The sequence below is a fragment of the Chiloscyllium plagiosum genome, chromosome 5, assembly GCF_004010195.1.
Source record: "Chiloscyllium plagiosum isolate BGI_BamShark_2017 chromosome 5, ASM401019v2, whole genome shotgun sequence".
NCBI classification, from domain to species: Eukaryota; Metazoa; Chordata; class Chondrichthyes; order Orectolobiformes; family Hemiscylliidae; genus Chiloscyllium; species Chiloscyllium plagiosum.
In genome coordinates, this window is record NC_057714.1 from 33479117 (window position 1) to 33501528 (window position 22412).

At 41.3% G+C, this 22412-nt stretch overlaps 1 protein-coding gene across 8 annotated transcripts in view; it reads left to right on the forward strand.

Annotated features, from left to right (window-relative positions):
• The window catches only part of dgkb (diacylglycerol kinase, beta), a 788800-nt gene that overhangs the window by 251698 nt on the left and 514690 nt on the right, over positions 1 to 22412 (forward strand). For all 8 annotated transcript variants that reach the window (XR_006311661.1, XM_043689831.1, XM_043689832.1 and 5 more), the window contains 2 exons: positions 3019 to 3138; positions 20524 to 20641. Coding sequence is in view for 7 of the 8 variants with exons in the window: in XM_043689831.1 (XP_043545766.1) it covers positions 3019 to 3138; positions 20524 to 20641 (238 nt within the window). In the remaining variant the exon portion in view is untranslated. The remainder of the gene's footprint in view (positions 1 to 3018; positions 3139 to 20523; positions 20642 to 22412) is intronic.

Here is a 22412-nt window from a genome sequence, read left to right on the forward strand (position 1 = left end):
TGCTCATCTACACTACCAAGAATCTTACCATTAGCCCAGTACTTTGCATTCCGGTTACTCCGACCAAAGTGAATCACCTCACACTTGTCCGCATTAAACTCCATTTGTCACCTCTCAGCCCAACTCTGCAGCTTATCTATGTCTCTCTGTAACCTACAACATCCTTAGTCACTATCCACAACTCCACCGACCTTAGTATCATGTGCAAATTTACTAACCCACCTTTCTACGCCCTCATCCAGGTCGTTTATAAAAATGACAAACAGCAGTGGACCCAACACCACCCTTGCAGTACACCACTAGTAACTGGACTCCAGGATGAACATTCCCCATCAACCACCACCCTCTGTCTTCTTTCAGCAAGCCAATTACTGATCCAAACTGCTATATCCCCCACAATCTCATTCCTCCGCATTTTGTATAACAGCCTACTGTGGGGAACCTTATCGAACACCTTGCTGAAATCCATATACACCACATCAACCAGTTTATTCTCATCTACCTGTTTGGTCACCTTCTCAAAGAACTCAATAAGGTTTGTGAGGCACGACCTACCCTTCACAAAACCGTGCTGACTATCCCTAATCAAATTATTCTTTTCTAGATGATTATAAATCCTGTCTCTTATAATCTTTTCCAACGCTTTACCAACAACTGATGTAAGGCTCACTGGTCTATAATTATCATGGTTGTCTCTACTCCCCTTCTTGAACAGGGGAACCACATTTGCTATCCTCCAGTCTTCTGGCACTATTCCTGTAGACAATGACGATTTAAAGATCAATGCCAAAGGCTCGGCAATTTCCTCCCTGGCTTTCCAGAGGATCCTCGGATAAATCCCATCCGCCCCAGGGGACATATCTATTTTCTCACACTGCAGGATTTCTAATACCTCTTCCTTGTGAACCTCAATCCCACCTAGTCTAGTAGCCTGTATTTCAGTATTCTCCTCGACAACATTGTCGTTTTCGAGAGTGAATACTGTCGAAAAATATTCATTTAGTCCTTCCCCTATCTCCTCTGACTCCACACACAACTTCCCACTACTATCCTTGATTGGCCCTAATCTTACTCTCATCATTCTTTTATTCCTTCAATTCCTATTTTTCAGCCCTTACATACTATATTGCTCACTTTTGATCATCGAATGAAACTGGAAAGAGTCATCCACATTCTTGGCCACCAAAGCAAAGAAGAAAACAGTATTTCTGAAAAGATAGTTAGAGATTTTAATGAACTAGAGAGAAATTGCCTTTACCTAACCGCACATCCAGTGATGTCTGCAATGCTTTTCTTTACAGGAATGCACATTTTAAATGGCAAACAGAAAGCATTGGGTGAAAATTTGTCTATTGTGTAAATTGTCCTTAATTGCTGCATATCCAGTTTCTTCTTAATTCTGTGCATGTTTTTGTGATGTAACCAGAAACTGGGTTTTTATTGTCTCAGACAGATGGATTTTGAGCTTGTAATTAAGTAGAATTAAAGGTATATCACCATAAATAGAAGATGTTTCAAAAGCTACATTTCAGCTGCATTCTTCACTCCTCTGCCTGAATATAGTCTTGACCAACAATGCCATAATCTCTACCATGGGTAGAGCATTGAGGCAGGGGTTGAATCCTCCCCAGCTAGAGCTGGGATATAATGCCATGCACGGCATCATTCTGATTGACACCGGCCATCCAGCCAGTTAAGCCAACTGCTCCCCAATGAGGCGTTCTCGTTGCTGATAACATACATGAATGTTGTAGTCGCAGAGCTACAAACAGTGACGGTAGTGGCATCGATGTTCTTTCCTTCTTCATAGCTGACTTGGCCTGCTCTTACTGACTGTTATTAGCTACATTGGAAGGATTTACATGTTGACACATAACCTGTTTGGCCACAATATGAACACAGCTTCCTTGACCATCAAGTTCTGAAGTGGCACGATGCTTGTCAGATGAGGACTCTGGATCTGTTTTCGATAGAGTCTAGAAAGATGAAGGGGGGAGCAGGGGGTTGGTATAGAAACTTACAGAATACTGAAAGGTCTACATTGAGGGGATGTGGAGCTTAGGACCCAAAGGCACTGCATCATAGCGAAGGGATGACTTTTTAGATCTGACATAAGGAGGAATACCTTCAGACAGAGGTGTTTAATCTGTGGAATGCATTGCCACAGAATGCTGTGGTGGCCACGTCATTGAGTACATTTAAGACAGAGATAGAAAGATTTTTGATCAGTAAGGAGATCAAGGGTCACTGGAAGAAGACAGGAGAATGAAGTTGAAAAACATATCAGCCATGAATGAATGGCAGAGCCAACTTGATGGGCTGAATGCTTCAATTCTGTTCTGAAATCATATGGACTTCTGGGTCTGAGCCTGAAGCTTCCAGCTCACTGTGCAATAATATTTGCTTCAGCTCCATTATATTACTGTTAAACATCTTCATTCTGGTCCAAATGTAAACTTCTAAATAAAAACCGAAACAACTGCAAATGTTGTAAATCAGAAACAAAAACAGGGGCTGCTGGAAAAGCTCAGCAGGTCTGGCAGCATCTGTGAAGAGAAATCAGAGTCAATGTTTTGGGTCTGGTGACCCATCCTCAGAAGTGATGCTAGCTAGGAAAATGTGGTTTTGTATGCAGAAGATAGGGTGGGGGTAAGGGGTAGGGAGTGAACAGTAGGCAGGGATAGAGCCCAAAGAGAAAGAAGAACAGTTGGACAGACGAAGGAGTTGATTACTATCTGGCTGGAAGGGAGAATACCTGTTAATGGAGTCTGTTGGTGGCTAACAATAAGAATTGTATAGTGGCAGACTGTGATAACAAGGCCTGGTGAGTTGGGTAGGGGGCTAAGACATGGGGGGAGTTCAGGCCCATGAATTATTGAACTCGATATTGAGTCCAGAGGGCTGCAGCATCCCTAAGTGGAAAATGAGGTACTTTTTCCTGTTTCCTACTAGCAATCTTAGTTGTACATAAAGTGAATTGCATGTGTTTTTGAAATCATTGATTCTCTTATTTGATAGATTCTGCAGGAGATGATGGATGAGATCGATTATGACCATGATGGCACAGTGTCCTTGGAAGAATGGATTCAGGGAGGAATGACCACAATCCCACTTCTTGTTCTCTTGGGTCTGGAAACGGTAAGTGTTAAATTGATTCCAGCGATTCCGTAAGCCAGAAATCAGTCATTTTTAGAAAAAGTTGATCCTAAAGTGGAATTTTATTTCTTATCCTCTCTGTATTTTGCAGTGTTGATACCTCTGTGCCTACCGAAAGGACTAACTTATGCGTGAGCCTTTACAATGAATACGATTAAAGGTTGATCAAGTAGTTTAGACATTGCAGTTTAGATGAATGGGAATTAATCCTATTGAAACATACAAGACCTGATGGAACTTGATAAAATAGCAGGGGTCAAAATAATTTCTTTGGGTGCTACTTTTTGTTTTTGAAGGCTATATTTGAGTACTTGGGATTCCTTTTTCATTCAAACTAACTAATTTGTTAGGTTATACAGTCACACAGTAACAGGACCTTCTACATTTGTATTGCTAAATGGATCATTAGACTCCCACATCAGAGGCATTAGAACGATTCATCATTTGTTGTGTTTTCATAATCTTACCAGATCATATGGGTTGTTCTCTTATTAGAGAGAAGTGACTGGTGGTGATTTCACCAGAGGGCCACCAGACCTCAGGCAAGGGATGAGGTTGAGAAGGAGAGTCGTTCATGGTAACCTCAAACCGATGATGGGAATTGAACCCACACTGTTGGCATTACACCGCTCTGCAAACCAATAATCCAGCCAACTGAGCTAAACCAATTTATCAATATCCTTGATAATTAGCAACACTTCATTAAATTTAAAGTCATAACATACAAGCCAAGTATTAATGTCACATTCAAATTGGCACAAGATAACAGCTTTATTTTAACATCAAACATTTTTCTATCAAAGTAACTGACACAATTCTGCACCCATAAAGCCATCACCCAAAACATATCTTCCACAGATCATTGAGATCATCACAAATGTATTTCCGTCACATTTGCACAAAATTGGATGGCAGGCAGTTACGGCTTTTCTCGCTGCATCTCGGATTTAAATTCACCAATTTGCACAGTGTTCATTGCAATAGGATATTTACCCACATAGTATCTCCCGTAATTTATGCAGCCTTACGCTAAAATTTCCACATTTTATTTTCAAGCAATTCAGTACCCCAGTAATTTCAAGTGTTCCTGGATCTAGTTAGCTGAATTTTTTTTTGGTTCATGGGTTTAAAGTGAGTTTCTCTCCTTTTTGAAGCCTCCCTCTCTTCCTGACAGCCACACTCTTACTGCCCACACCTCGTTCAGCCTTCTCTCGCCTCCAAATCTACTACTTTCAGAGCATCATACTTTGGAAACTCTTTCCTCTTCTCCCCACTTCCATGCTACCAAACCTAGCTTGCTGACTCCTCTCCACCTGCAGACCCAACAGATTGATGTGTCAACAGACAACGTAGAAAAATAGAAAAATAGGATAAGGAGTCATTCATTCGGTCCTTTGAGCCTGGTCTGCCACTCAGTTTGACTATGACTGATCACTCAGCTCGTTACCCTGTTCCTGCTTTCACCCCATACCCTTTGATCCTTTTAGCCTAAGAACTATATCTAACTCCTTCTTGAAAATATTCAATGTTAAGGCCTCAACTGCTTTCTGTGGATGAGAATTCCACAGATTCACCACTCTATAGGGGAAGAAATTTCATACCTCAATCTGAAAAGGCCTATCCTGTCTCCTTAGGTTGTGACCTCTGGTTCTGGACTCCCTGGATGCCTGAAGAAGGGCTTATGTCCGAAACGTCGATTCTCATGCTCCTCGGATGCTGCCTGGCCTACTGTGTTTTTCCAGCACCATCTTTTTCAACTCTGGTCTCCAGCACCTGCAGTCCTCACTTTTTCTCTGGTTATTGCAAACATTCTTCCTGTATTTACTTTGTCTAATCCTGTTCAAATGTTATAGGCTTCCTTGAGATCTCCCCTCATTCTTCTTAATTCAAGGGAATGTTGTCCTAACTGATCCAGCATCTCTTCATACAGAAGTCTTGCCATCCTAGAAATCAGTCTGATAAAGTTTTGTTGTACTCCCTCCATCCTTCCTCAGAAAACAAGACCAAAACTGTGCACAATACTTCAGATGTTATCAAAGCCCTGATATCCCTTCTGCTGTACTCAAACCCTCTTGCTATGAAGACCAACATAACAGTTACCTTTTTCACTACATGCTTGCTTTCAATGACTGGTGTACAAGAACACCCAGATCTCATTGCATCTCCTCCTTACCAATCTGTTGCCATTCAGATAATAATCTGTCTTCCTGTTTTTGCTATCAAATTGAATAACAACACATTTACCCACATTATGATACATCTGCCATGCATTTGGCTACCATTCAACTTGTCCAAATCAAATTGAAACATCTCTGCAACCTCCTGAGAGTTCATGCTTCCACCCAGTTTTTAAAAAAATCATATACAATCAGATTTGGCTCTGGGAAAGGTTGATTGACTGACGGATGGACATCTGCAGCACAAACCACCATAATCCCTGTGATAGGCATCCTAGCTTCAGAAAAAGAGATAAAATACCTCCTAATCTCAGTAGAAGTCTCCCCTTTGAGCTTGGAAAATGGCAGGCCCTTTCCAACTCAGCCTTGATATAAAATAAATCCCCTGCTCCTGGCAAGCAACTCCCCTGGTGACTCACTCACTGCTGCCATTTCCAACTGTTATCACCTGCTTGCTGTATTCTTTCATCACTGCCTCTCATTGGCTCACCTGTCAGGAGCAATTGTGACTGAGAACCAGCCTGTGATTGGAGGAGCAGTTCCTCTCTCATTTCGACTTACAGGGGTGACTTTTCTCTCATTGGCTACACCCACCCCATTCAAAGTTTAATTCTCCTGGGCGACTTGGGACCTTGCAGGATGAAATTTCCCTCCCCTTTCCCACGTGTGTTTTGATTAATGTAAGCTGGTTTGGCTACTGGGGGAGACAAGAACCAGACAGTACAGTTGAAGAATAAAAAGCTCCCATTTTAAGGTTTCTTTTTTTCTCTCAAATGGTCATTAGAACTGTGGAACTCTCTTCCTCAGAAACAGTGAATGCTGATTCATTGACTTTATTTAAAGCTTAGTTCGGTTTTTGACAAAGGAGTCGAGGATTAGAGGAGGGGAGACAACCACCTGGAATTCAGACAGTGTACAGATCAGCTACAATCTTGCTGAATGACAGAGCAAGCGAAAAGGATCAAATGGCCTACTCCTGCTCCAATGCCCCTTGGTCAGTAGACTTGTTCACCACATAGGCACTAGAGGTGAATGGATCCTGTTTCAAGATATGTGTGCTTTCAGCTGAATTTGGCTTTTTCATCCTCCTGAGCCGAACTGCAGTGTTACGAAATAAGTGCAGTTTTTTCAGCATCCTCTTTGGATGCTTTTGATGCACATCTATGGCTATCTCATCCTGAGGTGGAGGTTGAACCTGGACCTTCTGGCCCAGAGATAGGGGGACTACCATTTCATCACAAAACCCTCTAATGTTTCTATCATTGCTTCTGTCACCACAATTATCCAAAGGTGGGGACCTCCTTGGTTCATCTGTTTGCTGACTGAATCCAGCATGCTATTCAGAAAACAGATAGGTAGATAGACTTCCAACTTTTTCAGTGTTTGTTCAAAATATATTCATTCTTAGGATGTAGATGCAACTGACAGGGCCAGCCAGAATTTCCTGCCCCTCCCTAATCACCCTGAAGAAAATGACGATAAGCTGCATTATTTGACCCTTGCAGTCCTTGAGGTTCAGGAATATCTTTGGTGCTGTTACGAAATGAGTTGCAGGACTTTAGTCTGGCAGGGGTATAGGAATCGCAATATAAGTAATAGAGACGGGAATGTCATGGTAGAGTAACGAGTGCTTTTGTTTTACATTCTGTGTTAAGCATACTGAACTTGGGTTGGCACTGGTTAAGTGGAGAATCAATGTTTCTTTTGCTCTGTCCCAATAACATTTTGTAATTACAACCACAGAATAGCTTCTCGAGTGCTATTTCAATTTCTCTCATCAGCAAAATACACTAACCTCATTGACTTAATGGTTAATTGGGAATAGACATGAATTTTATCTCTCTTTCGTTTTTAGACCATATATTTCCTTCATAGAAGTGCTTTTCTTCCGAAATAACATTCCCTTTTATTCTATGAGGAATTTTATTTATAGTTTTTTTTGAAATCTGTGTGGCAACGCACTGCTTTTTTTCACACTAGAATAGAATACTTTGAATGAAGGACAAAGTTTGCAAGAAATTACATTGTTTTTCCTGTGATCTTTTTACAGTTTGTGCTGAGTACCAATAATGTTATTGCTTACTCATCAGGTTTGTGGTTATTTAAAACAAAATTACCACAATTACATTGCAAGTTGTACTCATTTAGTGTACTCATCATTGTGTATCAATTAACTCAAAATCTATTGGTTGCCAGTGTCCGGTGTGGAGGGGCAAAGCAGCTTGTTGCAAAAAGAAGTGTTAAAACTGGAACTTGCCCAAAAGGCACATTATAGTTTTATTCTGCACAGCTCTGCTGCCAGTCCATTCAATTAATAGCTCTGTTCTGCTTCAGAATACCTAGAACATTGCATTTGGGTGTGAAATTTCAATTTAGTAAACAATTCGCTAAATCTATTATACCTGGAAAGTAACAAAACATAATTCTGTCTAGGAATTAGCACTTCTAAATTTTTGGTTTGCATGACTGGAGAAGCAGATACAGGGGGTCCCTGTTTTACAAACCTTCAACATAAATGCTTGTAGTTGTAAATGCATTCACCTACTGGGTTGTAATTTTAAAGATCTGACATGCAAGCATTTCCTGTACTTACAAATGACTCCTTTATATTGTCCTGCATTGTGTTCCAACTTCTGTGTAAATTGACTTGGTGAACAGACTTAGACTAGACTCCATTGAGAACCCAGTTTGACATTGAGGCGGGCAATCCATTTAGCGGTTTGAGCTGAAGCAGGGAAAATGGCTATGATTCCACGAAGAATAGATCGCTCAGGAAAGATAATAAATGTATAGGCAATGTCTGATTTGGCTAACTGCAGCCACAATTTGAGAAGTTCCTCATGTTGCACTTGTGGGAGTAAATGATTGCTTCTTCCCTGGCCCACCCTCTAGTATTGAGGAAAACTGAAAGAACTGCAGATGCTGTAAATCAGAAGCAAAAACAGGGAAAGCTCAGCAGGTCTGGCAGCATCCATGAAGATAAATCAGAGTTAACATTTTGGGTCCAGTGACTCTTCCTCAGAACTGATAGTAGTGAGGAAAATGTTGGTATTTGCAGAAGATAGGGTGGGGGGGAGGGGGTAAGGAGTAAACAATAGGTAAGGGATACAGCCCAAAGAGAGAGAAGAACAATTGGACAGACAAAAGAGTTGAGAACGATCTGGCTGTAAGGGGGAATAGGAATGGGGTTTTGGGTGGGGGTGTGGGGGGGGAGGGGTGCGTGGGGCAGCTGGTCGTGGTTCCAGGGAAGAAGTGATAATTTACTCCACAAGTGGAACATGAGTAACTCCTCAAATTGTGGCTGTCATTAGCCAAGTCAGACATTGCCGAAACATTGATCATCTGCCTGAGCGATCTATTCTTCATGGAATTGTAGCCATTTGCCCTGCATCAGCTTGAACCAGATGAAATGAGGTCAGTGACTGTCGTTGATACAATAGCCTGATGTTCCATGGTGGTGTCATTGTCTAGGAGAGAGAGAGAGAGAGATGAAGAGGTATCTGAGAGCTGGCGCTCAGCCTCTGCAACATAGAGGTTAGTATGCCAGACCACAACAGCATCCCAACCCCCCAATCCCTTATCGGCAGGCTTAGTAACAAAGTCAGGGTTGGATCCAAGCACATACAGTGCAGTCAGTTCAGAGGGAGACAGGTTGGATTGGGTAAAGGGGCAGAGAAATTGAGACAACCAATGTCACGTTGACAGTTCTCAATGAACAGCTAGAATGCAGGTAAATGGCCTGAGGAAGGGGTCCAGTTGGAGGGAGAGTGTTGATGATGGGCAAAGGGGTCTGTGGGACAGGGAGAGGACTCTTGTCCAAAGAAATAGGCACAGAGTGAAGGGGATGGAAGGAGAGTTCAACGTTATGTTGTGTATGAAATTCATTAAAGTAGGGAAGCAGAGGGATAAACCTGACCTTTGCTGACCGTTCAGCATCGGAGAGTGGAAGGATAGGAGGCATGGGGAATACCTGACAGGAGGTGGGGTTGGGGAGGGGATGGAGTCAGGGAAGGGGAGGGAAGAAAGGCCCATGGGTATTTCTGAGTTGTTACATCTTGTGAGCCTTGATGCAAGTAAGAGAAAAAGTTTCCTGTTAGTGTGGCGAATGAGCTGGAGAATGAAATGGAACTGCGGAGTGGTGCAGCTCTGAACCAGTGTATTGACTATGCTGTTGGAGAGAGAAGTTGTGTGTGTATATGTGATACTGCATGGCACTGGATCTCAGGATATTTCTGTGGAATTTTGAACTTTGAACATCATGGAGATGCCTGTGATCCTGGGTGGATTCAAAGCATGAGGGATGAAACTTCAGTTGGAATCCCAAGGATTGGAGGTGTTTGTTGGTTGCTCCTTACTTGTTCTGACTGAGGAGTTGCCTGTCGTGGATGTCCTGTAGATTTGAGAACCTGTGAGGGCCTTGGAAAAGGCTTCTTCAATTTTACCTCTGCTCCTGCTGTAAGAAATGGTTGAGTATCAGAATGAGAGGACTTTTTGATAACTAAGAATGGATCGTAGCCATTTGAGGAGGATGATTGTAATGGGAATGAGAGGAAAATAGATTGCAGCTGAATCTTATCTGTTGAGTTGCAACACTGAGGAGGCTAAAGGTACAGAATGGATATGACAATAAGTGGTGTTAGTGGAGTACGATGCAGAAGAATGTTTAGGTTTGAGAGAGTCATAGCTGCCAGCTTAGAATTGTAAGACACTCACCTTGCTGAGTTTTATAAGATCACTGAACCTTTTTCTTTAGCACTGGATCTATATCCTCAGGCCCATGCTCTGACTGCTCACTGTCTCAGCAGCTTAGAGCTGTGCCTGCTTGATGAGAGCCGCATCCTCTCCAAAGCCTCATTGCTGCAGTGAGTCTGTGAACTGGGGAAGGCACCTATTCACACCTTGCTGTCAGGCTGCAGGCCTTCCCTCCCTCATGCTGGTTTTTCTTTTCTCTTCATGCATTGTTGTCATTGTGAGTTCCACTGAGGTCCCTATAAGTGGAGTTCCAGTATCGTTGCCTAAGGTGTTTCGTGTTCCCTGCCTACTCTACCAATTACTCCACCGATGTTGGGGCCACAGCTGTTCACATATATTAATGATCTGGATGAAGGGACTGGGGGCATTCATGGAAGTTTGCCAATGTCACGAAGTTAGGTGGACAGGCAGGTAGGGCAGAGGAGGTGGGGAGGCTGCAGGGAGATTTAGACTGTTTAGGAGAGTAGTCCAGGAAATGGCTGATGAAATTTAATGTGAGCAAACGTGAGGTCTTGCACTTTGGAAAAAGAGAATACAGGCATGGACTATTTTCTAAACAGTGAGAAAATTCATAAAGCCAAAGTACAAAGGGGTCTGGGAGTGTTAGTACAGGATTCTCTGAAGGTTGACTTGCAGGTTGGATCCGTGATTAAGAAAGCAAATGTAATGTTGTCATTTATCTCAAGAAGGATGGAATATAAAATGAGCAATGTGCTTCTGAGACTTTATAAAGCTCTGGTTAGGCCCCATTTAGAATACTGTGTCCAATTTTGGGCCCCACACCTCAGGAAGGGCATACTGGCACTGGAGTGTGTCCAGCGGAAATTCACATGGATGATCCCTGGAATGAAACGATGAACAGGTGAGGATCCTGGGATTGTATTCATTAGAGTTTAGAAGGTTGAGGGGAGATCTAATAGAAACTTACAAGAAAATGCATGGCTTAGAAAGGGTGGACACTAGGAAGTTGTTTCCATTAGGCAGGGAGACCAGTACCCGTGGGCACAGCCTTAGAATTAGAGGGGCTCAATTTAGAATGGAAATGAGGAGACATTTCTTCAGCCAGAGACTGGTGGGCCTGTGGAATTCATTGCCATGGAGTGCAGTGGAGGCCAGGACATTAAATGTCTTCAAGGCAGAGATTGATAAATTCTTGATCTCGCAAGGAATTAAGGGCTATGGGGAAAGTGCGGGTAAGTGGAGTTGAAATGCCTATCAGCCACGAATAAATGGCGGAGTGGACTCGATGGGCCAAATGGCCTCACTTCCACTCCTATGTCTTATGGTCTTATGGTCTTACTCAGTGAAACCGGTCACAGGCTGTTAGTTAGCTTGCTTTGGAAAGAGTGATCCCATGTCTGTAAGTAGTTTCCCAATTCAGAAATAGTCCTGCTGTTCTGACAGTGACTGAGGGGGAATATTTTGCCCTTGTATCTGGTGTATAGTTTTTTTTTCAGATTTTCAGCAGACAAAAGTATTTTTCTTCTAACTTCCTCCCCTCTTCCATAGGTACTGTTCTTCTGCAGTACCTCTGTGCTGAACCAAACCACAAAACACCTGGGAGTGACGTGCTGAAGTCTGTTGACTTGTGCATCTGCATGATGTAGCTAATCTCTGCCGTAAGCAACTCAGCCATCTGAGAAGCCATATGACACACATTACTGTGATACAAATTAATCTTCACAAATCAAGTGGTGACAAATATATGGCATTGTCATAGGAAGGAAACTTACTGTGTGATGAAGGATGTCATCTATCGTACTCAATTAAAACGTTAAAAAAGAAGCTTTTAAAGGTCTTTACGTGAATGAATGCATTTACACAGATGGATTGGAGGATGATATTCCATACTCCTATAGGGATATGCTTTTTATGTTTGGAGATTCTTGCTAAATATGTTATTCTTTTCAAGCAAAAAATATTTGTTAATTTGTTAATGGCTAAGAGACTTAATGGGGAAAGTTTGGTGACAGGACTGTCTGATCGAGGTGCAGAGGGAGATGTTCAGGCAAATGCAATGGATCCAGGACGTTCCCCATCTGCTTCTGTCACCCATCACCCGTATGTAGCTGCTGAATTCCAGAGGGGCAGAGACACTTGCTGTCCATATTTAAAACTAAGCAGCAATGAAGCTGACAGCCTCATTATATCATATTGAAAGTACTAACCTAGCTACTTGGAATGGGTTGGTTACTTTCCCAAATCAGTTAAAAATACAAGTGGACACATGTTTGGGGCCAGTTTTGGTATTTCATTTTTTACAAATTCACCTTTGCACCTGAATCAAAACCTCTCATTCTTTTCCTCCCTTCTATAGTATAGCTAACTGAACAAAAGATTAACAAACAATCTGGTTTTAAAAACCCTAATCTACAATAGATAGAAAACCAAAATTGGGAAGTAATCAATACATCTGGGGGAAAATAAACATGAAGTTCCAGCAAGCAATGGCCTTTTCATAATTAGTAGCAGTTGCTAATCTCATCAAGAAGGTAATCTCACTTTAAGAAGGGGTGAACAGTTGTTTGAAACTGCTTTTAAGACCTGAACTTAGCTGAGGAATGCCCATGATAGACTCTGAAGGAATTGCCTGGGAATTTGAATTTTTTTGCGAGGCAATTCCTCTGCACCTGGAACCTTCTAAAAGACTCCATTTAAATCCAAGAACTCAGATAGTTCCTGATCAAATTAAGTAGAACAGACACTCAGGAAAAGTTAAAACGATTGAAGGATTCAGGGTATTCCAAGATGGAGGGCAAGAAAAAATTGTGGTGTAAGAGCTTCTCCTTTTTTGAGGTATTTTCAATGTTGGAGCTGATTTTCTTGAATTCTAGGAGCAGTATTTCCTGTTTTATAAGCTGTTGAATTGTTTTGGAACTTTTGGGCAAAAGATCAAAACAACAGTACTTTAAAAAGGAGGAAGACAGACCAAGACAGTTACCACTTGGGAGGTGAATCACATAGAGAATTAAGCCTGCATAACTGTCTGATCCAGCAGTCAATCTACATACTCATTGTTCTGCTGTTTGATTTCAAGTATTTCTGGCTACCAGAGTCATCTAACAAAAGTTAATAAACAGCAAAATCTACAGCTGACCTTGAAGAAAGCTGTGTGGGAGAACTCACAGCATGGGAGCAGCTGAGTGGTTTTTTTAAAGTGTAAACTTACTGTTTTCTTTAGTAAATCTACAGTAGTGGTTCGAGGGGATCCCTTTTTGATTTTGTTTTATGGCGATCTGTCTAATAATTAAACTTGAAAAAATATAAAATATAGATGCAAAGTTAGCCTGGAGCCATGTTTTTCAGAGCAATAAGACTGTGCTATTTTTTGGGTTTGTATATTGTTAAGGTGCAAAGATGGTCTTTAGTAAAATGATGCATTCTTCCTTTCAGATGTGGGTAATTAGGGAGAGTTTCCGTGTTACTGATGATTATGTCTGCAGGAAGTGCTATTTGGATGCGAATCCTGTTGGATCACATGGATCGGTTGGGGCGGCAGCTAGAGGCGATGAGGAATTTACAGGAGCTAGGGATGTGATGGATGGCAGTTGCAGGGAGGGAGATCAACTGTGGGAGACAGTCAGGAAGATGGGTTACCTCAAAGAGAGGGAGGCAGGTCTTGCAGGAATCTCTGTGGCTCTCCCCATCTTAAACAGGTATGCTGTTTTGGAAAATGTAGGGGCGCGGTGAACTCTCAAGGGAATGTAGCACTGACAACCAAGTTTCTGGTACCGAGAATGGTTCTAAAGTAATGAGAGTTGCATCAGGTTCCAGTGTGATAGGGGACTCTCTCGTCAGAGGCAGGGACAGATGCTTCTGTGGCTGACAGCAAGACATCAGAATGGTGTGTTAGCTTCCTGGAGCCAGGATACAGCATATCTCTGTGATAATGCAGAATGTTGTCAAAGGGGAGAGGAACTAGCAGGAGATGGTTGTACACATTGGAACTAATGGCATAGGAAGGGAAATGGACTAGATTCTGAGAAGAGAATATTGGACATTAATCAGGAATTTTAAAAGGTGGTCCTCGAGGATAGTAATATCTGGATTACTCCCAGTGCCACAAGCTGGTGAAGTTAGGAACAGGAGGATAGAGCAGATGAGTGCATGGCTGAGGAGCTGGTTCAGGGGAGAAGAGTTCACATTTTTGGATCATTGGAATGTCTTCTGGGGTGGAAGTGATCTGTACAAGGAGGACGGATTGCACCTGAATTGGAAGGGGGCTAATATTCTGGTGGGGTGATTTGCTAGAGCTGCTCAGGAGGATTTAAATTAGTGAGATGGATGGGGGTACACAGGGAGATGGTGAGGAAATAGATCAGTTTGAGATTGATATAGTTAGGGAAAAACAGCAAGTCAAATAGTCAGGGACAGAGCAGAGAACAAGGTAGGACTGATCAGTTAAACTGCATTTATTTCTATGCAAGAGGCATAACAAATGAGGCAGATTAACCCAGAGCGTGTACAGGAACATGGGATTGGGGTATTACAGTAATTTCAGAGATGTGGCATATTTGATAAGGGATAACATTATGGCTGTACTTAGGGAGGACATTCCTGGGAATATGTTCATGGAAGTTATTTGGGTGGAACCGAGAAATAAGAAAAGGATGATCACTTTATTGAGATTGTACTATAGATCCTTCAATAGTCAGTAGGAAGTTGAGAAACAAGTTTATAAGGAGATTACAGTTAACTGTAAGCATAATAGGGTGGTTATGGTAGGGGATTTTAACTTTCCAAACATAGACTGGGACCGCCATAGTGCTAAGGGTTTAGATAGAGAGGAACTTGTTAAGTGTGTACAAGACAATTTTCTGATTCAGTATGTGGATGTACCTACTAAAGAAGGTGCAAAACCTGACCTACTCTTGGGAAATAAGGCAGGGCAGGTGACTGAGGTGTCAGTGGGGGAGCACTTTGGGGCCAGTGCCATAATGCTATTAGTTTTAAAATAGTGATGGAAAAGGATAGATCAGATCTAAAAGTTGAAGTTCTAAATTGGAGGAAGACCAATTTTGATGGTATTAGGGAAGAACTTCCAATAGTTGATTGGAAGCAGGTGTTCACAGGTAAAGGGATGGCTGAAAAATGGGAAGCCTTCAAAACTGAAATAACTGAGTCCAGAGACAGTATATTCCTGTTAGAGTGAAGGGCAAGGCTGGTAGGTGTAGGGAATGCTGGATAACGAGAGAAATTGAGGGGTTGGTTAAGAAAAAGAAGGAAGCATAGGTATAAATAGCAGAGATCGAATGAATCCTTAGAAGAGCATAAAGGCAGTAGGAGTATACTTAAGAAGGAAGTCAGGAGGACAAAAAGGGGGTCATGAAATAGCTTTGGCAAATAGAATTCAGGAGAATCCAAAAGGATTCTACAAATGCATGAAGGAAAAAAGGGTAACTCGGGAGAGAATGGGGCCCATTAAAGATCAGCAAGGCTGTCTATGTCTGGACCAGCAAGAGATGGGTGAGATTCTAAACCAGTATTTTACATCAGTGTTTACTGTGGAGAAGGATATGGAAGGCATAGAACGTGGGAAAATAGCTAGTGACATCTTGAAAATTATCCATATTATGGAGGAGGAGGTACTGGATGGCTTAAAACGCATAAAGATGGATAAATTTCCTATTTCTGATCAGGTGTACCCAGAATTCAGTGGGAAGCTAAGGAAGTGATTGCTGAGCCTGTTACTGAGATATTTGTATCATTGGTAGTGACATGTGAAGTGTCGGAAAGCTGGAGATTGGCTAATGTGGTGCACTATTTAAGAAAGTTGGTAAGGAAAAGTCAGGGAACTGGAGATAGTTAAATTGTTGAAGGGAATCCTGAGGGACAAGGATTACATGTTTTGGAAAAGCAAGGACTGATTAGGGATAGTCAACATGGCTTTGTGCGTGGGAAATCATGTCTCACGAACTTGATTGAGTATTTTGAAGAAGTCGAAGAAGATTGATAAGGGCAGAATGGTGGATGTGATCTATATTGATTTCAGTAAGTTGTTTGACAAGGTTCCTCATGGGAGACTGGTTAGTAAGTTTAGATTCTATGGAGAGCTAGCCATTTGGAGACAGAACGGGCTCTAAGGTGTGAAGGGTTGCTTTTCAGCCTGGAGGCCTGTTATCAGCGATGCCACAAGGATACGTGCTGGGTCTACTGTTTTTCATATTTATGTAAATGATTTGGATGTGAACATAGGAGATATGGTTAGCAAGTTTGCAGATGATTCCAAAATTGGAGTTGTAGTGGACAGCAAAGGAAGTTACCTCAGAGTATAATGGGATCTTGGTCAGATGGGCCAATGGACCAAGGAGTGGCAGATGGAGTTTAATTTAGATAAATGTGAGGTGCTGCATTTTGGAAAAGCAAATCAGGGCTGAATGTACACACTTAATGGTAAAGCCCTGGGGAGTGTTGCTGAACAAAGAGACCGTGGAGTGCAGGTCCGTATTTCCTTGAAAGTAGAGTTGCAGCTCGATAGGATAGAGAAGAAGGCATTTGGTATCTTTGCCTATTGGTCAGTGCATTGAGTATAGGAATTGGGAGGTCATGTTGAGGCTGTACAGGAAATTAGTTCTGGCACTTTTGGAGTTCTGCAATTCTGGTCTCCCTCCTATTGAAGGTTGTTGAGAAATTTGAAAGGGTTCAGAAAAGATTTCCGACTGCTGTGAAAAAGGGGTGTGGTTTGATGTCCTCTGACAGTTCTGAGCTATGAAAGACGCATCAGAATGGAAGTATGGCTTTGTGTTTCTAAGGGACCCCAAAGCAGTCTGTCCTGTTAGATATACAGAGCTCTCGCTTTTCATTTAAAAAAAAATCAGTCAGACTGGCCTTCTGCGTGAGATGGCCACTTTTTGGAAAATTCTGCAATGTGTTTTCAGTTTGGGTGCAAGTTGGCAAATGTTGCAGCAATGAACGATTATCGATGTAGTGTTGTGAAAGTTTTGTATGAATGTGGATTTGAAATTAAAATACAATAAAAAGTGAATCCCGATGGAATACATTTCTTATGTTTTAGCTGCTGTCAGCATATGTGATGTTTTAAACCAATAATTTGGAATTTAAATAACTAGATTCAATCTCTAGGTCCTCCAGATCTGTATCGCACTCAAGGGAAATGTCAACCATTGTATCCATGTTGTCTTCTGTCACCATAAATAATAAACAGCAGAAGAGTTAGAAACTGAGAGAGTTGTTGAAACCTGTGTTTCTTGCAGGTGGATGATTAATCTTGGCAAAACAACTGAGTTATGAGAGAGGGAGAAAGCAAAAGGAATGGAAGTAGGGATTGGGGAAATAAAAGTAACACCCATGGTTCAAGTTTATTTGTATTTGTATGCTACTTTATTCCAATATACTTGACATATCAATCATAGAGAGAGTGCAATGTCAGACCGAACAATATGATTCCCTGTTTGAAGCATCTAAACTTTGGTTAAAATTTTAATATTTTGTGATATGATTGATTTCTGTCTTTGCAATGGGTTACCAAGGGCTTAAAATGCCTGTTTCAATATAAATTATGAGAATTCATGCTTTTTCTGCTAATGAAATTATATAATCTGTGGCTTTGAGGCCTCCTTGTTCTATTCACCACCAAACAGGAGAATTAAGCAATTATGTTGCCATTTTTTTGCCCCCATTTGCTGATGACCTGCCAGTGAAACTTCCACAAGGGAGCAGGTTTGAGATTCAAAAGGAAGGCTGGAGCTGATGGGACAATGAGAGGGCTGTCACAGAACATTTTCAAATAGAGAACCTTATCAATGAAATACTATGAAAAGAGTTGCACTCATCCTGACGTCCAAAAAGTGCAACTTAAGGCTATTTTTATTGAATGAAAAGATGCTCTGAGTCATCCTTTTAAGTGATTGCGATTCTGGCTGTGATTCAGTGCTTTGCAAGGTGGGGAAGGGGGCAAGGTATTTTGCTAGAAATAATTTTTGCACTGGCATGCTGACGTTTAGGTGAAATCTCAAGATCTAAATATTTCAAAATTCTAAATTATGTAATTTAGTATGAAACTGCTGTTTGGCACCATGATATAATTATTAAAATGTACCTTCCAAAGAATCCCTTTCTAAAGTTCATATTCAGGAGGTTTGTCAATCTAATTTTTCAAAATAATTTGAGGTGGAAAAGTCAGCATTGTGTATGTATTGAGGAAAGGGAAACAAACCATCTATTTTCTTCACCTTATAATCTCCAAACTTAATTTATGAATTTTAGGAACTTAAAAGTCCAAGATTCTTTAACTGCTGATAAATGAAAAATGCAATTCAGACTTTTTTGTCTTGTCAGCATGCAGCATAATGTATTATTCTTTTGAGATTCAGTATTCTTGTAGTTCTGCCCTGCTGAATGCAAGACCTAAAGCATTGACAGCATTTTTTTTCAGTAATTGTCAATTTAGGTATTACCAAGTTAATGCCCTTTTCATTAGTCAAACATAAATAAACTAGGGGTAAATGAAAATTTGAGAAAATTTCATGAATTTTGCCTCACTATTAATCTGGACATCTGGACCTTGAAGTACACTGCAACATTTTATGAATATTTTTCAGTAAGTTTTTACCTGTTTGCATGGTGACAGAGTTTAGCTGGAATTATCTTAGAATGTTAGAACACCATCTTAGTTAATGTGTAATAGTTTCTTAAATTTGAACTCTGACATGATAGGACAACCATCTCTGAGATTTTTAAATCAAACTTGCATTTGTGTTTTCATAATAATTTTGCAAGCATTGGGAAATGGTCAGAATGTTGAGCTGCTGACTTCAGTGTCGATGTTGGCATGTGTTGGTGGTTGAGGAAAGGTCCAATTAAATCTCCCGATTGTTAAATGGGAACAGTATCATTTAGAAATAATGACATAATGCCTATCGTTCCACACTGAGCATGCACCAAGCAGAGGCCAGAGACTGTTACCCACTGTCCCAACTGCAGCAGACAAAAAGAAACTATGCAGAATATTTCCAGACTGTTCCTGTACAGGTTTGCAGCACTGGTTTAAAAAAAAACAGAAATCCTGTTGACAGTTGAGGGAGTTTGTGGGACAGGGAGTAGAACCAGAAAGAGGCTGGAGAGAGGAAAACCTTCGGTAGGCAGATATTAAAATAGATCTTGCAAGTACTGGGGCGTGACATAATATTTGGGTCAGATAATGGTTTTAAATAGCTTGTGCTTTGCATTGCATCTAATCGCACTTGTATGACCACATTGAGTGGTTCCTACACATCGTTATTCTTCCTGAAGTATTATTTTCTGCACAGTAACAGAAATGTTTGTTTGACTTAGTTACTGGTGCACTTTGTCTTGTATCAGAAAGTTGTGCATTTGAATCCCATTTCAGAATTTCAAATTACTATTGAAGTTGACATTTTGGAATAAGTTTAGGGGAAGAGTGGGGATAGACATTCTGCCTACCAGAGCAGGGTTGTCGGGCTGAATTTTACAGCACACTAGCAAACAGACAGTAAGTTCAGTCAACGTGCCATTTATCCATCATCCATCCTCCCACCTCAGCCCCTGCCTGATACCCATCACAGGGTATATAGGCACCAAGGAAGATGTCAGGTGGGTTGACTGTCCATGGCCCAATTGAGGCCCTTAATTACTCATTTAAGAGCCTCTTCCAGCTTGACTGTGATATCATGAGTGATGGGGTTGGGCCTGCATTCAACGTGTTGCCTGGCCGATTTTACCCTGCAGGCTGGTCATTGGAAGACAAAGTGCCTCTTTCTTCAGATCCTGTGCCAATTAGACTACTCCAGCCACCCTACAGTTTTCCTCCCAAGTGCCTATCCTCTCACCATTGCATGGTGTCCGTTGTGGCCCGCAGGTCTCCTCACTGAAGCCTGCCAGTCTGACCCCCAGTAAGATATTGGACTTAAAGTCTGGTACCATAGCTGAAAATCAGCTCCTGCCCTTCCAGCAATGCCAGTAGCAGCCATTGATCCTGCAGGGTGCTGCCAGGGTGGGCGCCTCAGTGGATCTCCTCCTGGCAATGCACAGAAGCCCCATTTCACACTCACTAAATGGCCTGTTACACAAAATATTGAAGTAGGTGAGCCAGCTAAGCGGAGGAAGGCTTTTCCCTGAAATTTACACCAGGGCACAGGGAGCCCATGCTTGGTAGATAATCCTCCTTGCTAAAAGCAGGCCCATTCTTTGTGTAAGAGTGACTCCTGGGCAATATTTATTCCTCAACTCATGTCAGCAAAACAGATGAAGAGATCACTTATCACAGTGCCTTTTATGGAATCTTGCTGTACATAAATTGCTCACGTGGTTATTTGTCAACATCATGTCAGTAATCATGCTGCAGACTTTTTAAAGTTGCTTTGAGAATTCATGCCTGGCAAATGTATGTATTTCCATTGAAAGTCCACATCCCAAAAGATGCTCTCAACTGCACTATTGGTGTATTCTTCTTTTGTAGAATGTGAAGGATGATGGGCAACACGTGTGGAGACTGAAGCACTTTAACAAACCTGCTTACTGCAATCTCTGTTTGAATATGCTGATTGGTTTTGGCAAGCAAGGCCTCTGCTGCTCCTGTGAGTATTGTGAGGATTTTGAAGATAAACTGTCAAGCTTTCTTCACAAAGGCAATTCAATCATATACTTTCCTAATTTCCATTAATCAAGTATTCAAGATGAATTATACTCTTAGAAAAATGCTGTTTTCCGTCTTCTTGGGTGTATAAAGCAGCTTTCTAAGTTTTCTTTTTCATTTTCTTTTGAACTGATCGCTCTATGGACAAAATAATAAGGCAATGCTGCTTGTTGCTGTGTCTGAAAGCTCCAGGATAATATTAACCCTTAAACAAGTACTCTGATCAGCACTGGGTAAGCAGCTATCCCTCCGTTCTAAAGTAGAAGCCCCCAATGCTATGTATTTGAAGATTTCATCAACTTTATGAAATGCGGCCACATCCTATTTTGCAATAGTCCTATGCATGAAGCTTCCTAGCATCAAATAGGTGCACATCCTATTGAATATTAAATCATAATATAATTATTCATTTCAACAAACCCAAACGGTTGGAATGCTTGTTATCCAAGTAAGCAATACTCCTTGAATATCATGTGACTCTAAAACATATAATATTGTGTTAATAGATTATTAATCATTGTGCAATGGACATTTTTCATTGTTTTGTTGAGAACTAAAACACTTTAACAGCACTTCAGATTAAATCCTCTGAAGTGACCATTTAACAAGCAAATACCTTTGAAAAAGCAACTATTTTTTATTCACACTGAAGACTATTTGGATATTTGATCTATTTGTAGGATGTTTTTTGCTGCGTTTACTAAACAGTGGATTTACTGTCCAAAGCTAACCAGATCCTGTGTGACAAAAAAAAAGTTAAAAGTTTTTGCATGGCATTCTGAATACTTCATATCGGTCTCTCTGCTAAAATTATCAAGTATTTTAAGATTTGCAATGTAATTAAGACACTAAATTAGGAATTTACTTGTCAAATGTAAACTTGGGTAATTTAAATTAAACAATTTGAATTGGGGGCATGTACCATATTATGTGTCAGATTAAAACCACAGACCATAATAAATGGAACAACTGTCATTGTTTGGTAGTACTGAACTTGAGTATTACTGAAAAAAACATCATGTTTTTGAAGCTTTTCATTTTGTACCCAATCATGACAGGCACAAGAATACTAAATTACAAATACCGCAACAATTCTCCTCCCACACCCCTCTCAGATTTCCAGCCTTCTCAGCCCCCTTTTCTCCCCACCCCTCCGTTCCTGATGAAGAGCTTATGCCCGAAATGTCGACTCTCCTGCTCCTCAGATGCTGCCTGACCAGCTGTGCTCTGGTCAGCTGGTCCAGTGCCACACTTTGACTGACTCTCTACCATCTGCAGTCCTCACTTTCTTCTACTTCCTCGCTAGTTTAACCAGATATGCATGAGAAGCATTGTTGTGTTTGTTTCATCCATGAAGATGTTAAATAATGTAAATGGTGGCGTCAACAGTCTGTACCAGTGTATGCATTATTGCAGGCGGCTAGCCCACCCTTAAATCTGTTGAAGGCCTTACGTGGCTAATGAGCTCCCATGTTAGAGCCTCAGTGTGTCTCTGAAGCAGTTTTTGAATCTGAGAGTCGAGGTGATGCATTGCAGCTTTGATTGCATGTACTGGCGCTGAGCAAGAAGGGGATGTCTCCTGTCAGGACGATCAGGAGCACACTCCAGACTTATACCCCACGTTCTGTGCTTCCATTCCTAGTCTCTGAACCATTGCCGTACCACCCGTGTGGAGATCTCCCAAGTGAGACTGTTCAAAATCTTTGGACCTA